Source organism: Xyrauchen texanus, chromosome 27 (assembly GCF_025860055.1).
Source record: "Xyrauchen texanus isolate HMW12.3.18 chromosome 27, RBS_HiC_50CHRs, whole genome shotgun sequence".
NCBI classification, from domain to species: domain Eukaryota; kingdom Metazoa; phylum Chordata; class Actinopteri; order Cypriniformes; family Catostomidae; genus Xyrauchen; species Xyrauchen texanus.
The window spans coordinates 6,834,540-6,861,116 of record NC_068302.1 but is presented as its reverse complement, the minus strand read 5'-3'; the positions used below and the strand labels follow the sequence as shown (position 1 = coordinate 6,861,116).

General features: G+C 34.3%; 1 protein-coding gene across 2 annotated transcripts in view; it reads right to left on the bottom strand.

Annotated features, from left to right (window-relative positions):
• Positions 1-880: 880 nt before the first annotated feature.
• Positions 881-26,577, bottom strand: part of LOC127621526 (tumor protein p73-like) — a 61,792-nt gene continuing 36,095 nt past the window's right edge. For both annotated transcript variants that reach the window (XM_052095189.1, XM_052095188.1), the window contains 10 exons: positions 22,963-23,149; positions 18,039-18,154; positions 14,210-14,319; positions 13,313-13,455; positions 12,472-12,560; positions 12,223-12,347; positions 11,984-12,132; positions 8,194-8,326; positions 5,986-6,079; positions 881-2,888 (listed from right to left, as the gene is read on the bottom strand). In XM_052095189.1, coding sequence (XP_051951149.1) covers positions 2,562-2,888; positions 5,986-6,079; positions 8,194-8,326; positions 11,984-12,132; positions 12,223-12,347; positions 12,472-12,560; positions 13,313-13,455; positions 14,210-14,319; positions 18,039-18,154; positions 22,963-23,149 — 1,473 coding nt within the window. In that variant the 3' untranslated portion in view covers positions 881-2,561. The remainder of the gene's footprint in view (positions 2,889-5,985; positions 6,080-8,193; positions 8,327-11,983; positions 12,133-12,222; positions 12,348-12,471; positions 12,561-13,312; positions 13,456-14,209; positions 14,320-18,038; positions 18,155-22,962; positions 23,150-26,577) is intronic.

Below are 26,577 nucleotides of genomic sequence, written 5' to 3'. Positions count from 1 at the left end.
TTGAAAAGTTCGCCAATGCGTCTTTATTGTATTTGATTTGCGAATAACCTATGCTGAATAACTCAGATAAAAATACTACTAGTACTATTACTACTGTTACTAATTATTATTATTATTATTATGAAGAATAAATATTAATAATGAAATTAATTCGAATGTTTATAGCTTTAAAAAGGTTTTAATAACCATTAAAATAATACATTAGTATGATATTTATTATTATGATCATTAATAAAAATTATTATAAATAATACATATTCATAATTAAATGATTTTAGACATTTATTAATCAAAAGAAAATGTGTCTATCCCCTGATTTAAATTTTGAGTTCAAGAATTAACATTCATAAATTTACAAGGATTTTAATCATAATAGTAATAATACAAGGTATTATAATAGTAATATTATAATAAATAATATTAATAATGTAATTTATTCAGACATGTATTAATTAAAATAAAGACAATGTGCCCTCCAACTAGTCTTTCCCTTCATTTAACCATTTGAGTTCAATAACGGTTAATGTTCATGGCTTTAAAAGGGTTTTAATAATAATAATAATAATAATAATAATAATAGTTATTATTTATTTTTAATTATAATGAAACTAATAATTATTATTGTTATTATAAATAATAAATATTAATAATACAATTAATTCAGACATTTATTAAGTTTGCTCCAATATAATTTCATAGAAAACTTTCATGTAATGACTGAAAGCAGGCAGAGACCAAACAATGGACAAACATATTCATAAACATTACTGACTTTGAATATAAACCCCTCTTTTTTCACATTTAGTATTTATTTTAAAAAGAAATCAGTTTACATAATTCAAACATGGTGATAAAAAAAAGAAACAGTATTACAGCTCTTTAAAGAAAATACAAGATATTATACTCTTAAAACATTTCTAAAATCTGTAGTTGCCAAAATGACATTTCATGACATAATACTGACTGACTGTGAATATAACATTGTTTACAATATCCTAAAGCCATAAAGTGCTTTGATTTACAGTATACGCTGATATTTAACCATAACTGCCAAGTGTAAAAAACAGAAATTTTTCACCCAGAACCCTTTTAAACGCATCCAATTAGAAAAGTGTGGTGTTGTTATCTTATGAACAGCTAGGTATTGGAAGGTTAACACTAGATATTTACAAATGCATTTGCTTGTTATATAGCAAATGTACCTTTGATTACACAATCCACCATATTATTAATGTTCAACACTGAGGATGACCTTAAGTTCAGCTTTATAAAAAGAATTTATGACATTGTAAAAATTACCATTGTTTCTCACCTAAACAAAACACTCAGGAAAATGAGTTTTGATGGATTCATCTCATAATAACTGGGTGAGTCAGCTATTTGTGTTCCTTTGTTTTCTGAGTTGGGGTTAGGGACGTGACGTTATAGTAAAGCATTGGCCCTGAAAGAAAGCAAGTAAAATAATGTTCTTATGTCTTTGTAAAAACATGTTAATACCTTGGCTTTTTAAAAATTAAACAACATTTTGCAATTATAAAAATCACAAGACAAAAAAAAAAAAAGACAGTGTTTCCCATATGCTAAAGAAGAAAAAGGCAAAATATAGACATTATAATGGTATAGCATGATAAACAAAACCTTGTCCTGCAAGGCTAATACCACAAAACTGGGGAACTTTAAAAGTCTGATTATAAAGGCATTTAAAACGACTTGCCTCACTGTCTCTCAACAACATACTAGTTAATACAAAAAACAAAACAATGTTCCAATGTAAAGCACCAATTAAAAAACAGTAAAGAATTACAAATAAATTGTGCCACATTAAAAAAAAAAAGAATAACAATAATAAAGCAAGCAAGAAGGATTTACATTTCTCTTTCAATTATTATTATTGTGCTTTTCTGGTACTGTGTCTTCCTCATAGTCATTGTGAATCACATCTTTGATGAAACACTTTCAGATGATCAGTATTGTATGACACTGATGACATATGCAAATTATGACTACACAATACAAGAAAGCCTATTGATTCAGTCATCCACATCAAAAAACATTTGTTTATCAAATTTGTAAATATAAAGTTTGACTGCACTATTATTATGTGCACCAAGCCAAAAATAAATAAGGAAATGTTCTTTAATCATTCACTGGTCCTAACCATTTATAACTACAATACGATGTCCCTAAATCCTAGAAATATAATTTATTGCTAATGAATTAACATATTAACATAAGGCCACAAATGATTATAAAAATGATTTAAACCCTTAGTGATCAGCAGCACAATGAGGCACTACTCATTCCAAAAGGATTATGTGGAAGTTGTTTTGCAGGATTCATTTAGCCTACTTTTACTTTTCAGATAAGCTTGTCCCCAAATATGGAAGTGCTTCTACGGAGATCACACACACACACACACACACACACACACACACACACACACACACACACACACACACACACACACACACACAAGTGTTTTAAAAGCCAATAGAAATCCATACGGATGATATAGAAATGCATGACAAACTTAAGACATCACAGGGAATTCTCTTTTCTTTTCAGTGAAGGTCACTTTCTGCAAATTCTTCCTTAATGGACTGCTTGTGTATCCTGCAGTCTGGCATATCAAAACCAAAGTCAGCCCACTCCTCTCCTCCCGTAGACCCTCCGCGGTTTGGGATGGTAATGGTGTGACGTACTCGGAAGTGCACGGCCTCCATGACGCGCTGTCGCTGCAGCTCTCCTCCGTGGCCAAGGGCCATTGTGGCCATGTTACTGCTGGAGCGAATGAGCTGCTGGCCGTAATCGTGGCCCTGTTTCATGTCCTGCAGGCCCCTCCAGATCGCCAACCGGAACTGCTCAGGGATCTTCAGGGCACCAAGATCCTGAGGGATAGACAGGGCATTTTAATGCTACTTCTCTAAATAAATGTTCAATTCCTTTTTCATTTGTGTATGTTTGTATTTTATTTAATTATTTTTAATGTTTAAATTGTTAAATGGGTGGATAAGTAGATGGACAGATCGAGAGTGGGGTTAAAAAAATGCTTTTGTTGAATTTTTTTAATACAGTTTTTTATTATTATTATTATCAGTATAATAATTTGAGTGAAATGTTAAATTGAAAAATGTACTTGAAACTCAGAATTTCCTTATATTCCATATGCCCCCCTTTACATGGTACAGTGCAGAATTATACCCATAATTATAGAATTATAAAAGAATTATTTCTTTTTCATTTTATGGAATATATTTACATTTAACAAGATTATTTTATGTTTTAAATGTGTAAGAAATGTTTAGGGTCAAACATTCTAAAGCCACATCTGAGATTTTTTCCTCTTCTATTAAAGTTGGCAAAAAAATTAAACAAAGTTTTAAAATTTTAAAAATGAAATGTTAAAATAAAACATACACAAAAAAAGCCTAATTTTTGATTGTGAAATTATGTTTTCTTAATTTAATTGAATGTAAATTTGTTATAAAATATTGAAATTTGTAAATCTTAAACACATTTCAGTCTATTTTTTATATTTACACCAATTTGATTTAAATAATCAATTTCCATCAAATTGACTTGAGTAATCTTTAACAAAATTAAATGAATAAAGTAAAATATATTTAATTTGTATTCATTTAATCCCATCAAAAGTATTGCAGTCTATCAACAGCAGCGTATCTATCAACCACAAATAATATAATATTGAGCAGCAGCCGTCGGAGTCGCATTAGAGTGACGTCACCTCCCCTCTTCGAATGATTGGCTAGAGGAGGAGCTGTCGATCAAGAACTACAGGACCAATGGGGACGCAAAATGCCTCCTGATTTACATGAAACTCTGCTCACGAGTTTTGGAAAACCAAGCGCAGAACTTGTAAATAAAAGCAAAGAAAAATACAGCATAAGCATACATTTTTTTTAAAAATATGAGCAAAATTGTCAGAGAACAACATGATTTTGTTTGCAATTCTGATGACTTTGCTTTTATTTTTCTGTTGTTGTTATTTGCAGCATATTTAAATGTTTATATATTTTTGATTCATTCTTTTTATTTTTTGATCTGAGTTAATTATTTTGAGCTGCACTGTTTATTTTTTTTAATCTGCACTTATTAGTTTTTGATTCATGTTTATTATTTGGATTTAAGCGTATTATTTTTGGATTCGTGACCGCAATACTTTTGACAGGATTTTGATCCCATAGAAATTTGTTATATAATTGAAAATGCGTAAATATTAGTTATAAGAAGTTAACATGGTAAAGGTTGCAAATTTGACTTTTGACTTGATAAACACAGTGCAGAATATTTCTTTTTCTTTTTTATTTAATTTTTCAAATTTGAAAAAAATATTTTCAATGTGGTCTCAGATGTACAGTATTTTTTATTTGTCTTAAAATCTGGTTTGATTTTCATCTAAGTTACAATAATGAACAAACACAATCTGTTTAATCTAATAACACACAAATGATTGTATTATTCTTGTACATATTGGAAACATCATTCAAATACTCATAGTGTATGTTGGAAAAAGTATGTGAACCCCTAGGCAAATGACATCAACAAATGTTAATTAGACTCAGGAATTGGCAAACCTGCCATCCAATTAATGACACTAGATTGGAGGTGTCGGTTAGAGCTACTTTGACTTATAAAAAGCACTCAAACATTTTTAGTTTGCTATTCACAAGAAGCATCTGCTGATTGGAACCATGCCTTGCAAAAAAGAGATCTCAGAAGATCTACAATCAACAATTGTTGCTTTGCATAAAGCTGGAAAGGGTTACAAAATTAACTCAACGTGCAAATGGAGTTGATTTAGTACTGTGGCTACTCTCCCTAGAAGTGGCCGTCCAGCCAAGATGACTCAAAGGGCACACCGCAGAATGCTCAATGAGGTAAAAAAAAGAATCCTAGAGTGACAGCTAATATTTGAAGGAATCAGTGGAACTGGTTAACATCTCTGTTCATGAGTCTACTATACAGAAAACATTAAACAGGCATGGTATCCATGGCAGGACACCATGAAGGAAGCCGCTGGTTTCCAACAAAAACATTGCTGCGCACCTGAAGTTTGCAAAAGACCACCTTGATGCTCCACAATGCTACTGGGAAAATGTTTTTGGATTGATGAAACTAAGGTTTAATTGTTTGGGAAGAACATGCAGCACTACATCTGGTGTAAAAATGGTACCACATACCAAAATGAAAACATCATCACAAAGGTGAAGTAAGGTTAAAGGAGCATCATGACATGGGGCAGCTTTGCTGCTTCGGGGCCTGAACCGATTGTCATCATCGAGGGAAAAATTATTTCCCAAGTTTATCAAGATATCCTACGGGATAATATCAGGGTGGTTATGCACCAGCTGAAGCTCAGTAGAAGTTGGGTGATGCAGCAGGACAATGACACTAAACATCAAAGTAAATCCACAACAGAATGGCTTCAAAAAAACAAAATCCACCTTTTGGAGTGGTCTGTGGTTCACTTACTTTTTCCACTGAAATGTGAATGTTTAACTAAATGTGTTCAATAAAGCCATAAAAGATTATATCCGTTTGTATGTTGTTAGCGCTAAGCACATTGTGTTTGTCTATACGTGTGACTTTGATGAAGATGAGATCACATTTTATGACCAATTAATGCAAAAAAACCTGCTAATTCCAAAGGGTTCAAATACTTTTTATTGCCACGGTAAATGTCATACCTATATAGATTAAAAAAGTTTTTGGTACTTCTTCTAACTTCTTACAATGAACCACAAAATTATTTAAAGTTTAACCAACGTCATCCATTTAATCAAATTGAACATAAAACTTTTGAAATTTTGTACTGTAATTAAACAAATTCTGATGGTAGAATAGATAAATGGGTGGATGATAGACAGATAGATCTACATTTCACAGCATTTACATTTATTATACAATAATCTCTAGCAGACAGATGAATAAGACTGAACTATATTGACTAAACTGTTCATTTACCTCCATAGAGAGGGTCTGAAGGTGGTAGACACTCTGGAGTCCCTGGGACGTGAAGTAGTCGATACAAGTTTGGCAGCCCAGGCTGGTTAAGAAACTGTTCAGAGAGAAAAGGAATCCCACTAAAACCAAGGGGCTGCGTCCTGTGAATTACATATTCACCCATGGAGAACATAACAAGCAAAGCACAATGGCATTTGCAGCTTTACAGGGAATAATTCAGTATACTGATGGAACTATATACAGTATTTGATGTAAAAAATTTTTTTACATTTTCACAAAACTTTTACTGATGTCAAAGAATATTTAGTTGGCAAAATATATATATATATATTTTTTTCCAATGAAGCCTTTAAACTATATAAATCATGCTACATTACTCAAAAATACAAAAGTAAAGGAATATTTTGGGTTAAATACGAGCTAAGCTTTATTAACAGCATCTTTGGCGGGTTATCAATTATCGAAGAAAATAATTTAGACTCAAAAATATGTTAAACAGTTATACAGTTAAAATAGAAGTACATGGGGCAAGAGTACCGTGCTAGATGTCCATTGTAAGTGCATTTCTGTACAAGCATTTTTTTTACTTCTTTACAAACTGACGTAGGAGACTAAATAATTCTTGTGGTAATTGACAACATGCCACAGGAGTGCCGTTACTAACATTTTGATCTTTAGATTGGGCAAGCGGTTGTCTCTTCATCAGACCAGAAAGGGGATGACAAAAATTTCCAATGCCCCCTATCCCACCCCACCCACAGAACCAGCCATGTTCCACGCATGCTTTTAATACAGCATAACTTGCATTTATCCCAAGATATTCCTCTGAGGTACAGGAAAATTCCAGATGTTGAGCCAAAAATGAATACGTAAAAGTGAAATACTTGTGTTTGAATTTTCCAGAATTTGCGACTGATTTTATGCTACAAATGAAAATGCAATTAAAAACATGCAATTACATTAATGATGCATAACACCTTTCATTGTATTGATCCTTTTATTATAAATAATTCACCAGTAAAAATGATTTGCTTAATACAGTCCAAACCAAAAAAAATTTGTAAATATGTAGAGCAGACAGAATCATTTTAAAGGCAGAGTTGGCAACTGAGACATACAAAACGGCAAGTGAGTAAACTATACGTAGTAAATTGCAACAACTGATTTTAAAGTGTTTTTAAATGGCCTTATTAGCACAATATCTAATCACATGTACCAGGTGTGCATGTTAAGTCATTTTAAACAGAACATTTATACCATAGTTTAAAAAAACACACAGTGGCTTGTCATGAAGAAAATAGACTCTGATACATTAAAAAATGAAATGTTGATGGAGCATTGATGGAAAATAACATCTAATTCAATTAGTGACAATAGTGTAGTTGATAAAACAATGCAGTATGCATGGACAATGAAAATCATTTTTGATCAGAAAAGTAGCATAAATGATGATGCTATTAAAGGAATAGTTCACCCAAAAATTACTGTTACTGGATTACTGTTATATTTACTTGTATGTTTGTTCTTTATGGAGCTTGTATTGAAATGTATTCATTTGGAACGAGACAAGAGTGAGTACAAGACGACAATGTTCATTTTTGGTGAACTATTCCTTCAATCAGTTGGGTAAATATTGGCCACAGGTTGCATGTTTCAAAGGATAAAAACAGATATTAATGGTTGTATATGCCATTTAAAAAGACCCCTTAACACCCAGTTCCAATGTGATAAATAACTGAATGTGATTGCCTTTATGTACAATTATGTAAAGCGTAAACACATATAATTAGGGAGGTCATTGATTGTCTATAGCTTTCCTTAGTCAACATTTGTATCAAGATTAAGTACATCATTTATAGTCAAAAGATCTTCTCTGACCAGCAGAGAAATATTTAGAAAGCTTTTACTCATATACAAATCAATTATAATGTCAAAGAGGAGATTTTTATCTTAAGGGTAATTTTTTTATGAATTAATGTGGCTCTATATCTCAAGACAGAATAAGACTACTGAATCCACTGTTGATAAGAGATATCGGGCTAATTTCAGTCCTGAGAATCCATATTAATTCTTATTTTAATCTCAGTGTTGAGAAAAGAAAAGCTATACATCATTTACAGTCTGAATGTATGAGCAGATATGTGTGTCTGTCAGTGAGAGAGAGAGAGAGAGAGAGAGACAGATAGGTGCTACTGCAGGGTGTAGTACCTGACGAGGCTGGGGTCAGGGTTGTAAGGTGGGGGAGGGGTACAGTGAGAGGTGGACACTATAGACTGTGATGGGTGAGCTCCATTCACGTCACCATTAGACTGCATGAGGTGCCCGCCCATCATGTTCGTCCCTGCAAGGAAAACAATCGGGAAGATAATTAAAAAATTAATTATATAACAAAGATTTTAATGTCAAACGATCATTGTAAACTGTATGTCTGTAGACAATTTTTTTAAATACATGGACAATTTATCACACAAATTAAAATGTTATACTTTCAAACACTGAAAGTATTGTTTACTCATTATCTTGATCATTTATAAATAATAATAATAATTATTATAAAAGGGTTAGTTCACCCAAAAATGTTTTATTATCCCATAATTTACTCACCCTCAAGCCATCCTAGATGTTTATGACTTTCTTCTTTCAGCCAAACACAATTGGAGTTATATTAAATAATATCCTAGCTCTTCCAACCTTTATAATTGGAGTGAATGGTACCTTAGATTTTGAAGCCCAAAAAACGCATCCATCCATCAATAAAGTAATCCACTCGGCTCCAGGGGCTTAACAAAGGCCTTCTGAAGTGAAGCGATGCATTTTTGTAAGAAAAAAATCCATATTTATAACTTTATAAACTATAATCACTGGCTTCCGGTAATGGGAATCTCTCGTGAACACGCGTACGGCCGTTCAATCTAAGGTACCATTCATTACGATTATAAAGCTTGGAAGAGCCAGGAAATGTTTTAATATAACTCAGATTGTGTTTGGCTGAAAGTAGAAAGTCATATACAACTAGGATGGCTTGAGGATGAATTTTTGGGTGAACTAAGCCTTTAATACATTTTTATTATAATTTGAAATATAGCAGCATGGCAACCAGCACACAACACTAAGATCTCACAGAGCAAGCACAGATCACTGCTCCCATACAGATTTGGACCCACGACTTTACGTTCAACAGTTCAGTTTGCTAACAACTGCATAACATTGCTAGTCAACAAAGGGACATACCAAGCTTAGAGGAATCACAGCCGAGCACAGCTTTTACCATGATCAACTTTATATTCATGTATCTTTTCAACAAAGATGCAAATCAACATTTGATTGGGGAAAAGGCCAGCCTCCATTCAGTATGCAAAATATGAAAATCTCCAGAACTAATCACATTTCTAATGCATGACTTGCTGAGGTGGGGATCAATCTGTGAACCTTTCATTTGACATTTCATGGCTCTTACCACTGATCCATTCACTTGCTGTGCTAGTAGCCACCAAAAGGAACATATTATGCTAAGGAGTTTTTCACAGCCAAGCACAACAGTCAATATGATCTACTTGGTCTTTATGATCATTTCTATGCTGCTCGGTCTGGAGATTATTTTAAGCCATTGTTTGGACAAATCAGACAAAGTTTGAAGGATGTGAAACTTTTAAATGGTAAACATCATTATCCATGATGGCAGCTACTGTAATGAGCAGAGTTATAATGTATGGGGTATCATTTGATATATTACGAGGAGAGTAATTTAGGAAAAAAATACACGCAAAAGAAAATATAATTTTTGGCCAGGTGGTGGTGGTGCCATGGAGTTTGTCCTAGAGGTCTCAAATTTGACTGGTAGAGCATGGTGCTTGCAATGCCAAGATCATGGGTTCGATTCCCAGGGAACACACAAACTGATAAAATGTATACCCTGAATGCACTGTAACTCACTTCAGATAAAAGCGTCTGCCAAATGAATAAATGTATTCATGACCACCCCATCTGTGTGCAAAATGTCAGCATTTTCCTACAAACAGTTCTATGGGCTGCCATAGACTCCCATTGGGGAAGAATAATAATTATAGCTGCAAGCAGCAAATACAGGGCCAAGCATTGCTCAGCATTAACCATAATCCAAAGATCATTTATGACATAAAGTGCAAACACACACAACATTACACACATACATCACCTCAGGATGGATTTGAACCTACACCTTTCTATTCAACAGGTCACTGCACAGTCCACTAGACCACAGATCCACAACAGTGACAGTTGCACCTTCAGTACTTGGCCCCTAATAATAATAGGAATGGATAAAATAGGAGCTATGCACCTTCAGTGCTTGGCCCTTAATAACATTAACGAAAACAACAGGTGCCACACCACATGCTAAAACAATAGTATTAGGATTCAGATGGCTGCAACCAGAGGTGGAAGTCATCCAAATACGGGCAGAGAGGATTGTTCACTATAATTATATATGGCTACCACAAGATGGTGCCAAGCACATGACACAGAATAAACGATGGCTCAAATGACACAGAATGGAACTGAATAAGATCTTGTTACTCATGACTGCATGCTTTGGAGAGAGAGGATACCTTTAGTCATTGTTGTATTTGCATGTGTAATTAGGTCATATATACAATTATTATATTTTATTTGTTTAGAGGACATGTTTTTGGACACTAGGATAAATTATTTTTACAATGCGATACGTTTGATTGCTTTGTCGTATCAACACAAAATTATTCACGCTATCTGTGGATGTAGGCGTTCAAATGCATGTAAATTAAGTGGTGTAATGCATGTAAATTAAGTGGTGCAAAGCACAATTTGCTATTTTCCTGAGAAATAGGTAATTGTGCTAAGACATGTAAAGGACGTCTGTTTTTAGCGCAAAGTTCCTGCATTTCCAGTTTGTAAATTTCACCAGCAGATGGCAATACATTTCATGTCCGCACTGTGTGTGTTTATGTTTGTTTAAGTTAATTTATGCATTAAAAGTTGATGTCGGGTGTTCAGCCGGTTCCTGCCTCCTCCTTGCCCATCCTTTTCCCGTTACATTGGTGCCGAAACCAGGGAAAGAGGACAGATGCGTTGTCGCAGAGTCCTCGCCGCTATCGTCCGCCAGAATAGCAGCAGTAGCTGTCTGCCTGGGGACAGAGGGGTCACTGCCATGTGTGTTTATGTTTGTTTAAGTTAGTTTATACATTAAAAGTTTATGTTGATTGTTCAGACGGTTCCCACCTCCTCCTTGCCCATCCTTTACCTGTTACAGGCCCATAGTATTATTATGAAAGATAAATGACATAAAGTAATAAATAATTAACAACTGTAATATTTAAGAGATTGTTTCCCTTTCATGATCATTATAGTGTACTACTCATACTCTATAGTGAATGAGTCTACGGTCTTGGATACATTGCATGCATCAGTGTGTAAAATGCTTTGCATCGGGGGCCTGGGTAGCTCAGTGAGAAAAGACACTGACTACCACCCCTGGAGTTCGCAATTTCGAATCCCAGGGTGTGTTGGGTGAATCCAGCCAGGTCTCCTAAGCAACCAAATTGGCTCGGTTGCTAGGGAGGGTAGAATCACATGGGGTAACCTTGCTATAATGTAGTTCGCTCTTAGTGGGGTGAGTGGTGAGTTGTGCGTGGATGCCACGGTGGATGGCGTTATGCTCTCATGTGCCTCGTGAGTTACGCAACGTGTTGAGATGTTATAATGAACATGAACAGTGGTAAAATGACCAGTTTTCACTTTCCAAACTGACTTAAAAGTCTCTCGGCATCGTGCTGAAGCTTAATTCATAAACATAACGACCAGTGACAATACACAGGATATTGACTACACTGTCTGTACCAATAGATCAGATTTCCTCTCTTATAAAATGAGAGAGCGGTCAGTCAGTCCTTAAGATCGTATTTGAGAAAGAAATCGGATTTGTATGCAGTGCAAACAAAGCCTGATATATAGATTTTCATTTTACAGTTGAATATAAACTTACCCATATGTGTCATGGCACCAGAGGGCCCTGCGCTCTGCTGAGTCTGCTGTGTTACCAGCTGGTTCACTGATGGAAGTTTGCTCATGGGCACGTGCATCTTATTCATGTTATTGTGTGAGCCGTAGTGTGACGGAGAAGCAACATGACTCCTGTGAATCACACATGAGTGGAATATATCAGTGAAATAAATCTGGCCTCCTTAGACATGTTCAAGAAGTTTATGTGCAATTTACACTCACTGTCTCTGTAGGAGCTGCTGTTGCTGTTGTCTGTACGAGTCCACTAACTGTTGCGGTACAAACTCCAGAAGTTCCAAACTGTCCTTTATCTTCATCAGGATGTCAAAATTTTCCCGACCACGCACCTTCACACCAATCCAAAAATATTAGCATAACTTAAGACATTTTAGAAATAAGTCACCAGCAAAAACAAAGCATGTGAAATGGCTTTAATGTTAAACTTCATGATCTGCATGTTTCCACACTCACTGGTATGTAATACATCTCCTCTTCTCCATGTCGCCTCTTCTTGATGTTGATTGAAGGGCCTGCGATATTGGCTGGAGTCTGTTTGAAATCTATACATTAAAAAAAAGAGAAAAACATAAAAACATGGACAAATCAAGAAAATGGTTTAAAGGGAGAGTTTATCACTTTCCAGAGGATTGGTAGTTTTATCAAATGGGAAAACAAAGTTTATGGAAGCAAATTAATGACAAAAGTATTTGAAACAACAAAGCACACTGAATTGTACAAATTGAAAGTAAACAGACTGCATTAAAATGCTTGCATTTTTGGGGGATGCAATTTCAAATGGTTGTAGATTTAAGCTGTAAATAACTAAAAACATTGCGCACAAAATGTTATTATTAAAAATTCAATAATAAATATTCACCTCACACAATTCATAAAATATATATATATATATTTAACAGGTAATATTCAGTTAATCATATTTCACTTTGCAAATTGACCTCTAAATTTCAGTAGTTAAAACTTGGTTGGAAATTCAGCCTTGTGCATCCTGGCATTGCCGCAAATGCAGTATAGTGCTGATGCGTAATCTTCAATCTCTGCTACTAGGCTTCACCACTAGGTGGTGCAATCAGGTGTTGATGAATAGCATGAGTTAAATATACAAACACATTTAACTGTATCCCCAAAATACAAGCACTGTTAATGCAATGCGTTTATTTTTCAATTAGTACATTTCAGAGTGCTTTTATTGTTTGAAAGACATTTGTCGTAAATTTACTTCCATAAAGATTTCTTATAAAATGTTAGATTTGACTGTATCTTCAACATTGAAATCTTATGTTGATGTCCTTACTTCGTTTATTGGCATTTCCATTTTTGGCCACACTGTCATTTAAAGCCTGTTGCTCTCTGAAATGATCCTCATCTGCTTTTCGGTCTCGGCCCGGACACGCACAAATCCGTCCCTCAAACGAACGCCTACCCAGAACATGTCCGCTGTGGAGAGACACACTAATGTTCACCTTTGGCCTGCATTTGCTGATAGTAAGTTAAAGGGATAGTTTACACAAAAATTTGTATTCTCTTATAATCTACTACTAATGTCATCCCAGATGTGTATGATGATCTTCTTCTGCTGAACACAAAGAAAGATATTTTAAATAATATTTCAGCTCTGTAGGTCCATAAAATTAATGTCAACATGGTCCAAAACGTTTAAGCTAAAAAAAACTCATAAAGGCAGCATAAAAGTAATCCATATGACTCCAGTAGTTAAATCCATGTCTTCAGAAGTGATATGATAAGCGTGGGTGAGAAAAAGATCAATATTTTTGTCCTTTTTTACTATAAATTCTCCTTCTCTGCCCAGTAGGTGGCGATATGGACAAAGAATATGAATCGCAAACAAAAGAAGAACTCTTTGAAAGGGAAGATTTATAGTAAAAAAAAGAACTTAAATATTGATCTGGTTCACACCCACATGTTGTATGGACCTACAGAGCGGAAATATTCTTCTAAAAATCTTTGTGTTCAACAGAAGGAAGAAAGTCACACACATCTGGGATGGCATGAGGGTGAGTAAATGATGTGAGAATTATTATTTTTGGGTGAAATATCCCTTTAAAACTCGATTTAAAACTTTAGAAAGATTGAAGACCCCTGAGCTACAATATTCTACAACAGTTGGATATGTAGCTCAACTGTTTTGCAGCTCTGCTGACTGGAATGAAAGTAATAATGCAGCACTCACTCCCGTGTCTCTAGTGTGATGATGATGAGGATAGGTCTGCGGTTCATTCCACCAACACAACTGCTGTTGCACATGAAATTATACAGAATGGTTGTAAAATCAGTCCCCACCTTGAGAAAGACAAAGATATAGAGAGAGAAAGATAGAATTAAATTATATTGAACAAAGCATGTATTATATTTATGGACATCCTATAGACCTCCAGAATAGTGTAAGTCAAATTTGAGTGAATCTGTTTGTTCAGATGATTTGTTTCACTAAAAACTGGTTAAAACCCCCACTTCTGTCATAAGTGTTCCCAGGAGTCCCTGTGTCTTATTTTATGTTGCAAAATAAATATATTGCCATTTAAAAAAAAATAATAATAATTTAGACCATATTAAATGAGACTGGTCACTGGTAATCTTTCAACTTAAAATATTCAAAATCACCTTTTTGATAGAGACATCATCAATCAGATTTCATCATGAACATTAGATAATGCACATGAAAACTGAGTTTTTTAGAGCAGCCTGAAAGAAACACGATTTTTTTTGTTTCCGCTAAAGAAGAACTATTTATGAAACGATTGATGTCAGATTTTTTTATTGGTTTAAAATATTTTATTTGCTCGTAATCTTGACCACTCATTTTAGAGATTTTAATCTTTCCCCATTCAAGTAGACAGGAGCTGTATCCTTAGAAAGTAGCATCATTCATTATGAACATGGCCGCTGAGTGGCCTGACTTGCCTTAGTGGAACTTTGAAAAGGTTTTAAACAGTGGCAAAAAGAAAAGTATGTGAACCCTTTGGAATTACCTGCATTTGTGTATACATTTGTTTTAAAATCTGGTTTGATTTATATCTAAGTTACAATAAAAAACAAACAAAATCTGTTTTAACTAATAAAACAAAATTGTTGTATTTTTCTTGTACATATTAAATACATCATTCACAGTATAGGTTGTAAAAAGTATATGAACCCTTAGGCTAATGATGCCAACAAAAGCTAATTAGAGTCAGGAGTTGGCAAAGCTGCCATCCAATTAATGAAACTAGATTGGAGGTGTGGGTTAGAGCTACTTTGACTTATAAAAAGCACTCAAACATTTTGAGTTTGCTGTTCACAAAAAGCATTTGTTGATGTTGACCATACCTTGCAAAAAAGAGATTTCAGAAGACATATGATCAAGAATTGTTGCTTTGCATAAAGCTGGAAAGGGTAACAAATTTAACTCAAAGAGCTTAGATATTCATCTGTCCACAGTTAGACAAATTGTCTATAAATGGAGATGATTTAGTACTGTGGCTACTCTCCCTAGAAGTGGCCGTCTAGCCAAGATGACTCAAAGGGCACATGGCAGAATGCTCAATGAGGTAAAAAAGAATCCTAGAGTGACAGCTAAAGACTTGAAGGAATCAGTGGAACTGGTTAACATCTCTGTTCATGAGTCTACTACACAGAAAACATGAAACAGGCATGGTGTCCATGGCAGGACACCACGAAGGAAGCCGCTGCTTTATAACAAAAATATTGCTGCAGACTGAAGTTTGCCAAAGGTCAACTTGACACTCCACAGCGCTACTGGTAAAACATTTTTGGACAGATGAAAGGTTGAATTGTTTGAGAAGAGCACGCAGCAAAAAGGGTACTGCATACCAAAATGACAACATCATCCCAACTGTGAAGTAAGGCTGCTGTGCTGCTTTAGGGCCTGGACTGCTTGCCATCACATCAAGGGAAAAATTAATTCCCAAGTTTATCAAGAAATCCTACAGGATAATATCAGGGTGGTTATGCACCAGCTGAAGCTCAGTAGAAGTTGGGTGGTGCAGCAGGACAATGACATTAAACATCAAAGTAAATCCACAACAGAATGGCTTCAAAAAAACAAAATCCACCTTTTGGAGTGTCACAGTCAGAGCCCAGAACTTAACCCAATAGAGATGCTGTGGAATGACCTAAAGAGAGCCGTTCCCACCAGACATCCTAAGAATATGGCTGAGCTGAAGCAGTTCTGTAAGGAAGAATGGTCCAAAATTCCTTGTGAATGTTGTGCAGGTCTAATCCACAGCTACTGGAAACACTTTGATGAGGTTATTGCTGCCAAAGGAGGATTAACCAGTTTTTAAATCCAAGGGTTCACTTATTTTTTCCACAGCACTATGAACGATTAATGGAATGTGTTCCATAAAGACATGAAAGATTATAATTGTGTGTTGTTAGCTTAATCACATTGTGTTTGTCTATACTTGTGACATTGATGAAGATGAGATCACATTTTATGACCAATTAATGCTGAAAACCAGCTCATTTCAAAATACTTCACATATTTTTTCTTGACACTGTAGATTGTGTCAAATATTATCTTATATTCCAACATGTCACCCACCTCAGTTTTACTCTTGTGTTTTTCTAATTGTGCAGCAGCATTTCCACATGCTATAATATGTCTGCGTATGTTCCAGAAGTAGCAAGTCTCTGTACTTGCACTGCAGCAGCAGCATCAAAGCAGGTCTAGTCCGCCAAGACAAATAACATGCTAAATTAACATAAACTAAATCAAAATCTTTCCGATAGTTGTCATGTCTGAATTACAGATAATGTTACTGAGAATCATCCCAAGGCTTTTTATAGCCAGTCAGAACATGTTCAGTGCCCTGAATAATCGGTTTGAAAAATGGTTTGAATCACTTTACAAAAGAAAAAAAACATGTGAATATTTGTGTGGGCACTATTGCATAGAAGTTTGACTTTGGTCCTAGAGTATATGCTTAAATGCATAATATTAATTTCATGTAGTGTACTGTATGTGTGCTGTTTGTGGTTTAAAATATGATGTGGAACGATGGCAGCAAGGTGTTTAGCAGCCGGTTAGAAGTTTTCCTAAATGTTTACCCAGACGAGCTGTTACGAACCACCATAATAAATGCAAAAACACCTTCTTTTTGGCCAGATTTTGTTCTAAATGACATCACACTAATTCTTTCTTCGATTTCGTATGAAGTATGTCAGGACAAACTGTCTATAAATGGAGTTGATTTAGTACTGTGGCTACTCTTCCAAGAAGTGGCCGTCTAGCCAAGATGACTCAAAAGGCACACCGCAGAATGCTCAATGAGGTTAAAAAAAAGAATCCTAGAGTGACAGCTAAAGACTTGAAGGAATTATTGGAACTGGTTAACATCTCTGTTCATGAGTCTACTACGCGAAAAACATTAAACAGGCATAGTGTCCATGGCAGGACACCACGAAGGAAGCTGCTGCTTTCTAACAAAAATATTGCGACATGTCAGGGCCTTTAGGGTTAGAACATCTGTTTGGTTCACCTCTTATTTATCTTTTAGGACACTTTTGGTTAGGTTTAGGCTAGAGTTTGAGGTGAGGGAGGTATTTTTTACTCATTAAAACATCCATCTAGTATTCACCTTAAATACCTTGTCTGATTACGACACAATTTCACTCACTTTTGGCACCACTCAATGTAAATTTCACTAGGAAACTGCAGCCAAATGTGCATTGAAGCACATAATTTTGTTCGGCAAAAATGTTGTCATTGTCATGTAAATTTAATGAGATCAGGCTGGGCAAAGATTTGTGGTGAATTGCAAGCACATTTGCATGTGAAAATAATGAGTGGGAAATTTGCAGCAAGTTTGTGGAACGTTTGACGGAAATATTTAGCATTAAGGGTTTGTTCAAATCCATCACCCTCAATATAAGCAATAGTAATACAAATTCTTACCTAAGCAAGCACCAATTATTAGGTCAGTGACATAAGAATTATGCACCACAATGCTGTAAGACACACTGTAACACATAAATGCTTCTGCAATTATTAAACTAACCTGTGGAGACTCATACGGAACTAGAACACTCTGTCGACCTGTCATGGGGTCATCCACATACTGACACAAATTATTGCCCTCCACTCGTGTCAAGTGACTGGCAGGAGCTGTCTGACCTGGAAAGAGACAGCAGGCAAAGAAAAGAGTAAAGAAAATGGTCAAAAAATGGAGTTGCTACAATACATTTACATTAATGTTTCATTTGTTAAGGGTTTATTAAGGGGTTTATTAATGACTAATAAGTAATTGACAAATTCATTCTAGGGTTAGGGTTTATTAATAAGTAATTAACACATTTATTCTAGGCTTAGGGTTTCAAGGGGTTTATTAATGACTAATAAGTAATTTACCAAATAATTCTAGGGTTAGGGTTTATTAATGACTAATTAGTAATTAACAAATTAATTCTAGGGTTAGGGTTTAGAAATGGGTTTATTAATGACTAATACGTAATTTACAAATTCATTCTAGGGTTAGGGTTTATTAATGACTAATTAGTAATTAAATTAATTCTAGGGTTAGGGTTTAGAAAGGGGTTTATTAATGACTAATAAGTAATTTCCAAATTCATTCTGGGGTTAGGGTTTATTAATGACTAATAAGTAATTTACAAATTAATTCTAGGGTTAGGGTTTATTAATGACTAATTAGTAATTAAATTAATTCTAGGGTTAGGGTTTAGAAAGGGGTTTATTAATGACTAATACGTAATTTACAAATTCATTCTTGGGTTAGGGTTTATAAAGGGGTTTATTAATGACTAATAAGTAATTAACAAATTTATTCTAGGGTTAGGGTTTATAAAAGGGGTTTATTAATGACTAATATGTAAATTACAAATTCATTCTTGGGTTAGGGTTTATAAAGGGGTTTATTAATGACTAATAAATAATTTACAAATTAATTCTGGGGGGATAGGGTTCGGGTTTATTAATGACTAATATGTAAATTACAAATTAATTCTAGGGTTAGGTTTTATAAAGGGGTTTATTAATGACTAATAAGTAATTAACAAATTCATTCTGGGGGGTTAGGGTTTATAAAGGGGTTTATTAATGACTAATACGTCATTTAAAAATTAATTCTAGGGTTAGGGTTAGGGTTTATTAATGACTAATAAGTAATTAACAAATTAATTCTAGGGTTAGGTTTTATAAAGGGGTTTATTAATGACTAATAAGTCATTTAAAAATTAATTCTAGGGTTAGGGTTTATTAATGACTAATTAGTAATTAACAAATTAATTCTAGGGTTAGGGTTTAGAAATGGGTTTATTAATGACTAATTAGTAATTTCCAAATTAATTCTAGGGTTAGGGTTTATTAATGACTAATAAATAATTTACAAATTAATTCTAGGGTTAGGGTTTATTAATGACTAATTAGTAATTAACAAATTAATTCTAGGGTTAGGGTTTAGAAAGGGGTTTATTAATGACTAATATGTAATTTACAAATTCATTCTTGGGTTAGGGTTTATAAAGGGGTTTATTAATGACTAATAAATAATTAAAAAATTCATTCTGGGGGGATAGGGTTCGGGTTTATTAATGACTAATAAGTAATTAACAAATTAATTCTAGGGTTAGGTTTTATAAAGGGGTTTATTAATGACTAATAAGTCATTTAAAAATTAATTCTAGGGTTTGGGTTTATTAATGACTAATTAGTAATTAACAAATTCATTCTGGGTGGTTAGGGTTTATAAAAGGGGTTTATTAATGACTAATAAGTAATTAACAAATTAATTCTAGGGTTAGGTTTTATAAAGGGGTTTATTAATGACTAATAAATAATTTACAAATTCATTCTGGGGGGATAGGGTTCGGGTTTATTAATGACTAATAAGTAATTAACAAATTAATTCTAGGGTTAGGTTTTATAAAGGGGTTTATTAATGACTAATAAGTAATTAACAAATTCATTCTGGGGGGTTAGGGTTTATAAAGGGGTTTATTAATGACTAATATGTAATTTACAAATTCATTCTAGGGTTTGGGTTTATAAAGGGGTTTATTAATGACTAATACGTCATTTAAAAATTAATTCTAGGGTTAGGGTTTATTAATGACTAATAAGTAATTAACAAATTAATTCTAGGGTTAGGTTTTATAAAGGGGTTTATTAATGACTAATACGTCATTTAAAAATTAATTCTAGGGTTCGGGTTTATTAATGACTAATTAGTAATTAACAAATTCATTCTGGGTGGTTAGGGTTTATAAAAGGGGTTTATTAATGACTAATAAGTAATTTACAAATTCATTCTAGGGTTTGGGTTTATAAAGGGGTTTATTAATGACTAATAAGTCATTTAAAAATTAATTCTAGGGTTTGAGTTTTTTAATGACTAATAAGTAATTAACAAATTCATTCTGGGGGGTTAGGGTTTATAAAGGGCTTTATTAATGACTAATAAGTAATTTACAAATTCATTCTAGGGTTAGGGTTAGGGTTTATTAATGACTAATAAGTAATTAACAAATTAATTCTAGGGTTAGGTTTTATAAAGGGGTTTATTAATGACTAATACGTCATTTAAAAATTAATTCTAGGGTTCGGGTTTATTAATGACTAATTAGTAATTAACAAATTCATTCTGGGTGGTTAGGGTTTATAAAAGGGGTTTATTAATGACTAATAAGTAATTTACAAATTCATTCTAGGGTTAGGGTTTATAAAGGGGTTTATTAATGACTAATATGTCATTTAAAAATTAATTCTAGGGTTTGAGTTTTTTAATGACTAATAAGTAATTAACAAATTCATTCTGGGGGGTTAGGGTTTATTAATGACTAATATGTAATTTACAAATTCATTCTAGGGTTTGAGTTTTTTAATGACTAATAAGTAACTAAATTCATTCTGGGGGGTTAGGGTTCAGGTTTATTAATGACTAATAAGTAATTAACAAATTCATTCTAGGGTTAGGGTTTATAAAGGGGTTTATTAAAGATTAATAAGTAATTTACAAATTAATTCTTAAACATTGATTGCAGTCTTAACAACATGCATACAAAGGATGACTTTCATGTTAAAACTGCCAAATAGTGAGCATTTCACCTAACATGTTATATATGCTTAATAACACATTAGTAACCTATGAAAATGAACCTTCATGCAAAGTTAAAATGTAAGAAAATTTTATAAAGGCATTGACAATATTAGAAACCTAAGCATATAATGTTCAGTATGGTTTAATGATCCTCAGGGTTTACTATTATGATACCAGTAAAGTGTTTTTGCAGAGGACTTTAGATAACTAAGACTAGGTCAATTGTGTGAAAAGTTTACAAAAGAGTGAGTCAAGATAATACAGTCACTGATATAAACAAGATGCGGACTGTAGCACAATGCCATAACCACCCTTTTAATCACACTAACTAGTCTATTTTTGCTGCAATGAGACATAAATCACGAGTTTTATGTTTTTTATTAATATAAGTATGAATAAGGGTATTTATTAAGCATTTATAACACGCAAACTAAAATGCTCACTATTTGGCAAGCACCTTTTTATTCATGTAGTTATAACTGCATATTAATCATTTATAATGCTTTTATAAATTAATTATCATAAATGAGCCCCTTCATAACCCCTTAACAAAGGAAAGTTATCATTAATGTTAAGTGTTACTGAACTTTTACATTTGAAGTTCCTGCTAATTTAATTCTACTGTTTAAAAATGATCTACTGCTGTTTAAATGTTCTGATTTTAAAGAACTCTATTGATATCTGTGGTCTAAACAACATTTTGGGTTAGGGATAGGTTAGAAAACATAAACAGTTACTTGAGGAGAAAGTAAGCTATTAGCATATTATACGTCATACGTACATGATGTAAACACTTAAGGACAAATGACGGAAGCCTGAAATTACCTGGCAAATCAAACACAAATCAATATTATAGGCTTACCGTAGTGACTCAAAGTAAGGCAAGAACGTGATTTTGAATAAGGATTCTTTACTCTACTGGCTCAAAAATTGTATTTTGTTACAAAATGTATAACAAAAAATGTAATGAGAAAACCGCCGCAGTGTACCTTTAATCAAGTTAGTAAGCAATGTCAAAGTATGAACGACTTCAGACATTCGATAATAATTATTCAGTCATCTTAACAATGCAAAGTTGTTACAGAAGCTGCATCTGAAGTGGCATACTGTATGTAACAAGAAGATTTTATTTACATAACAACTGCATAAATAATATTATGAAATTAATGTTTTCAATATAAAGAAATGAAAATATATAGATATGAATGAAAATATGAAATTATACTTTAAATATGAAACAATAAATTATGAAATATACTGTATGCTCTATCATGACTAAATTCGAGACTGCTCTGATGCTGCATTTCAATTACACAGAACCAAAGCAGCATCAGAACTGTAAAAAGTAAAAAAGGATTTAAATATTGAGATGTTTCTCACCCACACCTATCATATCACTTAACTAAAGACATGGATTAAATCACTGAAGTAGAATGGATTACTTTTATGCTGCCTTTATGTGCTTTTTGGACCTTCCACCATTCACCTGAATTGTATGGCCCTACAGAGCTTAGTTTTTTTTTTATATATATACCATCATTTGTGTTCTGCAGAAGAAAGAAAGTCATACACAAATGTTATGGCATGAGGGTGAGTAAATGATGAGAGAATTTTCATTTTTGGGTAAACTATCCCTTTAAGTAACTGATACTTGCTAAAGCAACGGTTTAATCACAATGTCCTCAATTGTCTGATAATGTAAGGCAGTACAACACCCTATATGTTAATGAAACAGTTACCTAAAACTGTTCAACTTTAAATTCACCAGCAGCTGATTTTATAATTTTATGTTTTATATTTAAGTATAGTTGCTTACAGACAACCACTCAAGCACTTGACACTCCAGCTTCTATACAATCCATGTACATACTTTCATTGAAGTCCCGTCCGAGTTCATGGTTAGGGCAACGCTTGACCACTTCTGTAACGTGTTCGGCCTTCTTATAGATGGGCATGGCTCGAATGACACTGCCGTTTGGAGGCGATGAAGCCAGTTTGATCTGAATCGGACAGGTCTTGGCGATCTGACAGTACAGCTTCTTGAGCAATGGAGAGTACTGAAGTAAAACAGACATGAATGAAGATAGAGTTAGTTTCTTCATGATTGTTATACAGTAGATAAGAATTTGATACCATACTGTATAAATCATGGGCCCGGGATTACACAAGATTGGTATGGTAATAGTCTTTCATGGCACCAAACATCTAGATAACTTATAAATCTAAATGTATATTGATGAAGGGTTTCTTTATAGACCAAGAAAAATTCATCATCATAGGATGAGGTTTCTCTTGTGCACACACACACACACACACACGCACACACAGAGCGCATGTTAGAGCTTGTCTCAAACAATAAAGACATCCCAAATATTCCCTCTAAAACCAAATGTACAAGCATGCTTTGTGTGGACTTGTATTAATGTGATTCACATTTTATGAAAGGGAGATTGTAGTCCAGGTGGAACCGCAGAATAAGCACCATGAACACCGTTTGCTGAATACCACTGTTGCAAATGCACTCTTTAAAACTCAGAATTGTTTTGCCATGAACTGCAATGATTTCACCTGATCTCTCTTAAAATTATTCAGAAACCTCTATGTAAAGCCTAATTAGGACTGCCTTGGAATGTTAAGGAACTCATGTGAAATAAACTGTCCATAATCCTAAAACTTTTAAATGTTCATTCTCAATAGTAAAATTAACTGTGCTGCCACGCATATTTTTGTAATGTTTTTAGTTTGAAATCTTTACTCAAATAAGGTCAGTGTTATCCCCAAAATATATGAATGTACTGTATAATGTCAACAATAAATGCTGCAGTAAAAGACTTAAACTCTGTAAATTAGTCTAAATCATACAAACAAAATCACTTCTTATTGATTATATATACACTGTAAAAAATACATTTAATGTAAAATACCGGCAGCTGTGTTGCCAGAAATTTACTTTAAAAAAACATATGGTGACCATGTTTCAGGCTTTAATGGATGCAAGTGTAATGCCTGTATATTTTACAGTTCCCTACCATTTATATTATTTTAAAAACTTGATATAGTAAACTTGTGGAACTAAGAAAGTCTTCTTTTTCATTTAAAATGTATTGTTAATCATCGTAGTAACTACAAAAGGCCACACGGTGACTTAGAGCTGATCAAGAGTGGCCCTTCCAGGAGCAATAATTAATATACATTTTGTAGTGCTCAGTGTCACTCACAGAAACACAAAACACCATCAGGGCAACACATGTGACACGAAAATAATGCAATAACATTATTACATTATAATAACATGAACTAAACTGCATAAAATATAACACAGAACACGGCAATATACTGTACATAACTGTTATAAAAAATAAGAAGAAAACATATCTAGTGTGGGAGCAGGTCGTGCCAGCTGCAGCCTTTTCTCTCTACATTTTCTCTCCACAGAGTATTTAGTTATTCGGCTAGGGCCATTTAACGCTCATTATACAGGTGAAACTCGAAAAATTAGAATATCGTGCAAAAGTTCATTAATTTCAGTAATTCAACTTAAAAGGTGAAACTAATATATTATATAGACTCATTACAAGCAAAGTAAGATATTTCAAGCCTTTATTTGATATCATTTTGATGATTATGGCTTACAGCTTATGAAAACCCCAAATTCAGAATCTCAGAAAATTAGAATATTACATGAAATCAATAAAAAAAGATTTTAAATACAGAAATGTCGGCCCTCTGAAAAGTATAATCATGCATATGTACTCAGTACTTGGTTTGGGCCCCTTTTGCATTAATTACTGCCTCAATGCGGCGTGGCATGGATGCTATCAGCCTGTGGCACTGCTGAGGTGTTATGGAAGACCAAGATGCTTCAATAGCGGCCTTCAGCTCTTCTGCATTGTTTGGTCTCATGTCTCTCATCTTTCTCTTGGCAATGCCCCATAGATTCTCTATGGGGTTCAGGTCAGGCGAGTTTGCTGGCCAATCAAGCACAGTAATACCATGGTCACTGGAACCAGGTTTTGGTACTTTTGGCAGTGTGGGCAGGTGCCAAGTCCTGCTGGAAAATGAAGTCAGCATCTCCATAAAGCTTGTCTGCTGAAGGAAGCATGAAGTGCTCTAAAATGTCCCGGTAGACGGCTGCGTTGACTCTGGACTTAATAAAGCACAGTGGACCAACACCAGCCGATGACATGGCTCCCCAAACCAACACAGACTGTGGAAACTTCACACTGGACTTCAAGCATCTTGGATTGTGTGCCTCTCCATTCTTCCTCCAGACTCTGGGACCTTGGTTTCCAAATGAGATGCAAAATTTGCTCTCATCAGAAAAGAGGACTTTGGACCACTGAGCAACAGACCAGTTCTTTTTTTCTTTAGCCCAGGTAAGACGTTTGACATTTGAAGCCCATGTCCAGGACCTGTCTGTGTGTGGTGGCTCTTGATGCAGTAACTCCAGCCTCAGTCCACTCCTTGTGAAGCTCCCCCACACATTTGAATGGCCTTTTCCTGACAATCCTCTCCAGGCTACGGTCATCCCTGCTGCTTGTGCACCTTTTTCTTCCACACTTTTCCCTTCCATTTAAATTTCTATTAATGTGCTTTGATACAGCACTTTGAGAACATCCAACTTCTTTTGCAATTACCTTTTGAGGATTTCCCTCCTTGTGGAGGGTGTCAATGATGGTTTTCTGCACAACTGTCAGGTCAGCAGTCTTCCCCATGATTGTGAATTCAACTGAACCAGACTGAGAGACCATTTAAAGGCTCAGGAACCCTTTGCAGGTGTTTAGCTGATTAGAGTGTGACACTTTGAGCCTACAATACTGAACCTTTTCACAATATTCTAATTTTCTGAGATTCTGAATTTGGGGTTTTCATAAGCTGTAAGCCATAATCATCAAAATTATATCAAATAAAGGCTTGAAATATCTTACTTTGCTTGTAATGAGTCTATATAATATATTAGTTTCACCTTTTAAGTTGAATTACTGAAATTAATGAACTTTTGCACGATATTCTAATTTTTCGAGTTTCACCTGTATGCGCCGGGTAATGGCTCCTACACACTACACGACTTTCAAAGACGTCGGATCGTGGTACCATTCATATTACACAACTGTCTGTCAAATTACACGACGAATCCAAGACAGGGGTGAACACATTACAAAACATTTCACCATTGACGAATCCCCGACGACTCTGCCTGGACTCCAAATTACGTTTCACAACAGAGTACATGCGAGAAGTGATACGAGATATGAAAACAAATGCATGATCATATGTTATGCATTTCAGAATATGATGTGTATGTTTATAATCATATATTTTATTGGTTACAATATGAAGAAGTACCTCCTACTGAAAAATCTATTTGCTCAGCTGACTGTCTAAGAGAAGGAGCTGATGCTCCTGCCAATGGTCCACTCATTTTTCCTCCATTTCTTCGGTCCAATTAGACTTTCTTGATATGGCATGCTAGTTGATGTTCTGT